This window comes from Pelobates fuscus, chromosome 3 (assembly GCF_036172605.1).
Source record: "Pelobates fuscus isolate aPelFus1 chromosome 3, aPelFus1.pri, whole genome shotgun sequence".
Lineage (NCBI taxonomy): Eukaryota > Metazoa > Chordata > Amphibia > Anura > Pelobatidae > Pelobates > Pelobates fuscus.
Genome location: NC_086319.1, coordinates 416127378 through 416135184, shown reverse-complemented (window position 1 = coordinate 416135184; position 7807 = coordinate 416127378). Strand labels below are relative to the sequence as shown.

The following is a 7807-nucleotide window of genomic DNA, read 5'->3' as shown; positions in this document are numbered from 1 at the left end:
CATTTTTTTTATAACGGACATTTACATTATTAACAACTTCATGAAATACAGCGTCTGAAACATCAGAGACTCCAGCAGCATGAGGATGTGCTACAGGGATGTTTGGTACTGAGGATTCTCCAGGAGGTAAGAAAAGTGTCAAGCCCAACTTTTCGCTTTCACTCTGTTTAGCACGTACCAAGTATTTATGCAATATAGTGGTATACCTCTTTATCTTCTCATCATCCGACACACCTCTATTTTGAAGAATAGACATAATCTCATTATCTAGGTTCTGAGTGACAGACTCACGAGAGGCCTCAGAGCTCTGAGTGGTTCGCTGTATTAGGTCTAACTCTTGCCAAATGGGAGAGTGGTAAAGTTGTCGACCAAATATCTTTTTGTATAAACACACTTTTGTGTTTTCTGTAGTGGTCGCGTCTCTATCTGCCAAAGGAGTTTATTTCTGACAATTGAGGTCTGTCGTACCACTATTCTTTTCTGTTCATCAGGGTCTGAGTGCAAGGGGTAGTCCAACACCAGGTCTTTTAAACTGTCAAAGTTAATCAACTGGGCATTACTGGCATGAAGCGTTATGCCTTTCACCTTTAGAGATGTTTTATCCATCGATAGTTTGTAACCATAAGTCTTGGGCCCTGCAGATACAAACTCTGTAATGTGTGTGTCACAGGGTATTTCACTAGTCAGCTCGCCTAGATAGTCCCCTAGAGGTGGATTCCAGTCACCCGCTGTACTAACAAAAATAACAGAGTCAGTGTCGTGGTAGAGACATCTCTCATTAAGACGGTCTAAAACATTATACAGTTCAAGTCGTGCATAGGCGGTGGTAAAACATGCAATAAATATATTGGTATTGCGAGACGGACTGTGACAGCCCTGGGCGTACTTCCAACTGAGCATGGCTGTGTCATCATTTATGAATGACAGAGAAGACACCTCATATTCAGGTAAAAATACATACCCAAAAAGCTTGTCAGGATCAGATACAAGACTTGTGGTTTGCAAATTAGGTTTCTGACCAAATTTGCCCCATAAAGAATTAAGAAACAATTTGTCAATCTGTCTTTTTGCAGGGTTTACTTCTATTTTCTCTGGTCTTAACAAAATACCCTCTTTAGCGTAATAAGCATCGATGTATTGGCGTCTTTTTTCATCAGTCGTACACCATTCAGGGTAACCTGAGGATTCCTGTTTATCCCTAAGGTGCACCTTTATATACTTTTCAAATAAGGTATCGGAAGAGTAAGGAAAGTGCCAAATCTCAAAGATTTTTCCCAACCTGTAGCCCTTAATCAGGGCTTGTTGTATTTCAATAGTGCACCAAGTACCTGTCAAAGATCGTTCCTCCTCATTATGTTCACAATGTGTTGTTTGGTTATTGGCTGTGCATGTGCGACATAATGGGAACATAAGTTTGCCATTCATTTTAACCGGTAGAACAGGGAAAAATAAACCTCGGGGTGGGTACACTGTTACTTTAGCAAGGCCAAAATAGTGTTCAAAAGGCTGAAAATTATCATAAACGATTACCGGGTGACCCGTGGGATATAATTTTGTTTTGTTGACGTAAGGGTATAGACTGGTAAAATCATAATAGTGTATGCTCTCACCTGGGGCCGCTTTGTGGTACAATTTGATTGCGTTTGTGCGGCCCCCATAAAGGGCATCACGAGGCTCCAGCGGTTGTGGAAAATCTTTATCGATAAGAAAAGCCTGTAGATCCTTGTCAGTTTCTAACAGGTTTGACCAATCATGTTCCCACATCTCACGGACCACATAACCCAGCATTTTTAGAAAATGGGTTTTAACATTGGTTTTGTGGTGTAATTGTGCATAGGTAGTCTTTGTAACTGTGTTAAATGCCTTTTCATTAAAACAAACTGGGCAACCGTGGTAGAAACAACCCTGAAATTCAAAAGCTGTATGCTGGCCATCAATCAGAGCGTACCCATCCAAAAAATAGTTACCAACAGCCCTTTCACCACCCTGTAGAGCGTGCTGAATAGTGATCCCCTCTTTGTGTGCAACATACATTAACCACTGTATAGACTTTGTTGAGAAACGTTTCTGATTTGCATGATAATTGTCAGAGGGTAAAATTGCTATGGTATTTTTCGGTAAAAACTTAAATCTGTACATGGCCATGCACACAGACGCTAATGTAGTGAGTTGGAAAGGGTCAATATCATTAATGACGGTTTCAGGACCGTCGGGGCCCATAATAGTTTTTACCTTCTTGGTCATCTCCATCACACTTTCTCTGTAGCAGACACAGGCCTGTTTCAAGATTTTAACATCATCTATACAGTATTTTTTAAGTTCATCTTGAAAATTGAACTGGCAATGTTGGTTCTCTTGATACCAGACCATAAACTCCTTTTTATCATCACACATCATTTGGTCATAACCATAATAGTCTACCGAAGGCATAGGGCCAATATAGGACTGATTCTGGGATGTGTTAAAAAAGTGTGGAAAATATCCTTTACAGCCGACGAACCCCAGGGCCTTTGGCAATTTACTTAGTTTCATGGGGAGAAAATTTAAAGAATCGATAAATCTGATACCTAGATCAGCGACAGTCACACAAAGTAATTTACCACCTTGCGCCAACAACTCGATAGCTATTTTCTCCTTAAGAAGTTGATTCACCACAAAGTAAGAGTCATACCTACCTGCATTATGCGCTATGAATGTGTAGCTACTAAAGGGTTTGTTTATAAATGTTATTACAAACTCCTCTAGGCACGATGTACCCTCAAACTCCCAGCACTTATCCCCTACTAACTCTGAAGCATAGATATAGTTGGGGATATGTACACCGGTCTCCTGCATACATTCAAAGTCATAAAAAATGTATTTGTTAGTAGGGTCTTCTGGGGTGTATCTTCTCATATAACAAACATGGCCATCAAGCGTGACTACAGTGTCATAGCAAACCTGACATTGGAAACCTTTACACTTATGCTCGGCCATTACAGTGTAACGGCCGCAGGAATCACAATAAGCTTTCTGACGGCACTCTATGTTTCCGGATACGGAGAGCTCTTTGTGCAACTTTAAGCACTCCTGTGAACGACAAAAAGTGCGACAACTGGAACATCTAGGGATCTCCCCTTTCACTTCTACACAGTTCTGTCTGTGACAGGCCTTACAAAAATACCGGCAGGAATGATTGTTTTTGTGAGAGAATGGTGTGTGACAGTACTTACAGAAGTATGATTCCCCAATGAACGCATTAATTTTTTTAATGCCATAATAATGTTCGCCCTCATGGTATATAAACACAACTTTATCTTTACAGGGCTTGTCTGAATGAAAATAGTGCCACGAACCATGATTGTGATACATTACTTTAATTGTAATGCCTAAATGTTGTTCAAAAGCTGGGATGTCGCTAAAACTAACCAGACGATCATCAGGGATACCTACAGCTTTATGTATTTCCCTGGCTCTCTTCAACAACACAGAGTCTGCAGGATTATCCTGAGCCACAAGGGCACAAATGCTAGCTGCTAGACACAGGTTATTATTATCATTGTTTAAATCATAAAGCCACCTCTTTTTCCTGGCAATGATACAACTATAGGGTGTTGACCGAAGACGCCTACGATGCATTACACCACCGACTCTATTCCTAACAATGATTACAACTAGCCTTAAAGACCTGCTGCCAATAATTTCAGCATTGCTCTGTACCAAGTTTGACACTGCGTTTAAAAAGGTTTCTGCATTCAATTCATCTCTACAACGTCTAATAGAGTGTAACGGTCTGCCAAGATCATCGCTATCTAGTCTTAATTGAACAAAATCGCTTGGCCCTATATCAGGCATCATTCTGTTTAAAAGCTCTTGAATAGCATCATGTACAGACTGGAGTGCGTCTGAAAACGATGTTATTCTGTCTAAATTTACAAACCGAAAATGTTCATAATATTCCACGGCATTGAAATTGTTAATATCTCTGCGGCGTTGTTCAACACGCTCCAAAAATACAGGAGCCTCTAGTTCATCATTGGGGTTCTGCACTTTGGGGTGCTCCTGCGAATCGTTAATATTCTCAGGACTAAATGGACTTTGTTGTATCTCTGGGGAAAGATCTGTAGGTGATGGGGCTATTTCAGTATCATTTGTGTGGGGTGTCACAGGGGTAACAGGAGTGTCAACGCCATCCTCAGCTGGAAGTACCACAGGGGTTAAGCATTTGTCTGTATCACAAGGGGTCTTACGGCGTTGCCTAGACATCGGAGAACGTAATGCACCTCGCAATGTATTTATGGCACGTTTTACGGTTCTAGCTCGGCGTTTAGCTACAAGTCTCTGTCTGGTCCATTTTTTGGATTGAGATAATAAACCCCGTCCAACCATGACTAGTCACGCGGGGGTCAGTAAATTTAGACCTGAACGAAAGGCATCGGTAGCACGGTCAAGTCTTTCTAAACGGTTTAAAAAATGAGTTTGTCTAAGCTCATCATCAGTCACAATAACAATGTTACGGATCTCACTAATTACAGAGTCAATAAAGGTTTCTAAAGCGAACCAAAAACCAAATTCCCTTAAAAACCACTGTAATAAATCACCGACGTTGTCACGGGGTAATTTATGGTTTGGTATAAGACCTCTTATTCCCAATGGACTGTCACGGCCATCGTGGGATAACAATGAATGGCCAATACTAAATGGGCGCCTAGCGGCGTAAAGTTTTAGACTCAGAGGCCTGCTTTGCTTTAAAAGAGCAGCATTATGCACTATTTTGAGTATTTCATTGATTGTATGGTCTACCGCATCCTTGACTTCAAACCATAAAGGAGCAGAACGCGTGAACCACAACATACATTTTCTAACATCAAGAGGTGATGTGGTCTCTGTATAAATGTGTGTGTTTTTGCTGTCATATCTACTTTTCTTAGGTGGCGGTGGTGTTGGCACCTTTACAGAGGTATTTCTGGATGTCAATGATGTAGTTCCTCTATGTATATTGTTATCGTTGCTGGTGGCTTGTGTTATATCCTGTAAAACAGTTCTACTTTTCTTAGGGATTGGTTGTATAGGAACATTTACAGGGGTAATGGATTGTTTCACAGGTATATTTGATGCTACAGTGAAATGTCGACACCCTGATACATTGACTGGTGATGTGACAGCTGACTTACCCCAAAATGTATGTTTTGTTGTGTTTAATGACTGTATTTGTAGAGGCTCCTTTGCTACACATGTCGCACTAGATGGACGCTGCCTTAAAACCCCTGAGGTAGATGTTGACGGTTGTTCGTCATCACGTGTGACTGTAATATCTCTTGTAGAGCGGCTCCGGGTTAAAGACAACTTTGATGCTGTATAGAAAAAATAAATGAATATGTTAATATATCAATGTACATACAGAGCCTAAAAACAGACCCTCAGATATGAATACTATATTTATGTAGTAAATAAATATACAAATAAAAACCAACTCATACGTATACTTACCCTGTTTTAATTTATGCGGGTTGCAGTCCCTGCGTTCTCCGGCATTCGCGCTGTATGTCTTACGACCGTGATCCGCCGTTGGTAAGCGGCTAATGCCTGTACATGCATCAGAAACTTCTGAGGTTTTTGTACTTTTTATGGATGTTTCTAAAATAAATAGAAATATAATTATCACAGGGATAAAACCGGGTATGATACAACAGCATATAACATTATATAAACACACACCTGCTTTTAATGGTCTACGTGGATGTATGTTGGTGGGTCTGTCAGCCAATACTCCAGTATTAAAAGGACCTAAATAAATAAAATACAATAAGACTTAGTTTATTTTATGCATAAAAGACTCCAAAATAAACATTTGGAATTTTTAAACAACACTTATCAACATAGAAAATTTACAACCTTGTGAGGCGACCGTGAGCCTTCTGGGTAACCCATTTTCATTCGTTGGCGGACTGATTTTTCCCTGAAACGCGATAAAGTATTTGAACACTTATGACGGGAACACTATGACAGCATTTTACAATTAATGACACCAATCAGTTGTTTGACAAAACAGGCATAGTGAGATGTCTAACAGCCACAGTAAAATGCATATCAGCCACAGTGAAATGTATAGCAACCACAGTGATATGTATGATGCTGTAGCATCACAGCATATTTTAAAAATGTTATGCTATAACATGCAAGGATAAGCTGAGCATAACACATATGTACAATATATATAACCCCAGTATAACAAATATATTAAACAACATACACGGATAAGACCCCGCAAATGCATAGATAAGGATTTTGCCCACATTAAAATCATTACTATGTTCAGTACGTAACGTTTTAGAACACAGAGACACGGAAACAAGCAATGCAGACTCTATATAATAGCCCCTTACGTTGTTAAAAATAAAACGCAAAAAACATAAGGCACACAGTCTATACTACAGACCCTTATAGTTAGACATAAAACAATCCCATTGATGCTGTAGCATCACAGCATATTTAAAAAAATGTTATGCTATAACATGCACGGAGAAGCACAGCATAACACCCCCGCAAATGCATAGATAAGGATTTTGCATACATTAAAAACATTACTAACTATGTTCAGTACGTAACATTTTAGAACAGAAAGACGCGGAAACAAACAGTGCAGACTCTATATAATAGACCCCTACGTTGTTGAAAATAAAAACAAATACAAATGGCATACAGTCTATACTACAGTCCCCTACAGTTAGAAATAAAACAATCCCATAGACGTTCATATTTTAAAAAACATACAATTTTAAATATAAAAGAATGATGATTTAGAATTACTTACCATATCTGTGTCTTGGGTATTCATTATGTAGTTGTAACCAGGAGATGCCTTATGACCCCTAGTCTTGAGCCATGTCTTTTTATACCTTTTTTTTTTTTTTTTTTTTTTGTGTTTTCTTGATGGGTTCGGGCAGGTGTATGATGGTCATTGTGTAAATGTGGACAGACAGGTGCATGAGGGTCATTGTGATGTGGTCAGACAGGTGCATGAGGGTCATCAGTAATAAATATATACATACTAATTGTAACAGACAAAACTGATTTTATTGAGATCAAGAAAAATCATAACAAGATACTAATGACGATAACACGCCGTACATCTCTGTACATGAACGCTATGAACACGTCTATTTTTTAACCCACGCATATATTGCCACACAAAACGGGATACTAAACGATCATTTTGTTTTAATTCACTTGTGAAATGGCTTAAAAGCTCTTTAAAAGCAATCCCTTTACACATATGATGAATAAAAAAAATACAGAACTCCCCACACACTGTAGACAGAGTACTTTGCAACTGAACATTTTGAAAGAATATCTGTTTAACATTTCTTTTTAAAAATATCAGTATTTCTTTAGGGAATATTTCACTTGTCGGTGCTAGTCCGTAAGAATCAAAAAAATATCCCTGTCTCTTATCATCAATATAAACAGCCAGCCAGTGCTCCCCGGATAATGTATGTGGATCCGTATTTATAATGAATGCCGCTGGTACGCTGTCCAGTTTAGAGGTTGGTAGTAAATCGCACGGGAACACACCAACGAATATACCTCTGGAATATGGGTCGCTGCGTAAAATATGCGTTATTTCTAAGGTGTTCATGGTTAGGTTTTAGAGAAAATCATAAAGAACCTCCCGTCTTTGATTAATTTCAATAATGTTTTCAAACAGTCCATAGACAAGCAAATTTACAGTGCGTTCCAGGGCCCTCGAAAAACGTATTTCCGCCCTTAGGTTACCGCTACGAATGAGTGAAAAATGGCTACTGCATTCCTGATCAGGTGATAGATC

General features: G+C 39.2%; 1 protein-coding gene across 1 annotated transcript; it reads right to left on the bottom strand.

Moving 5' to 3' along the window:
- Nucleotides 1–4315: 4315 nt before the first annotated feature.
- Nucleotides 4316–6856, bottom strand: LOC134601556 (uncharacterized). Its single transcript, XM_063446075.1, has 5 exons — nt 6794–6856; nt 5875–5938; nt 5698–5766; nt 5470–5616; nt 4316–5333 (listed from the first exon to the last, which is right to left on the bottom strand). The coding sequence occupies exons 1-5, from the start codon at nt 6815–6817 to the stop codon at nt 4375–4377; spliced, it is 1263 nt and encodes a 420-aa protein (XP_063302145.1). The 5' UTR covers nt 6818–6856; the 3' UTR covers nt 4316–4374.
- Between the last annotated feature and the right edge of the window lie 951 nt (nt 6857–7807).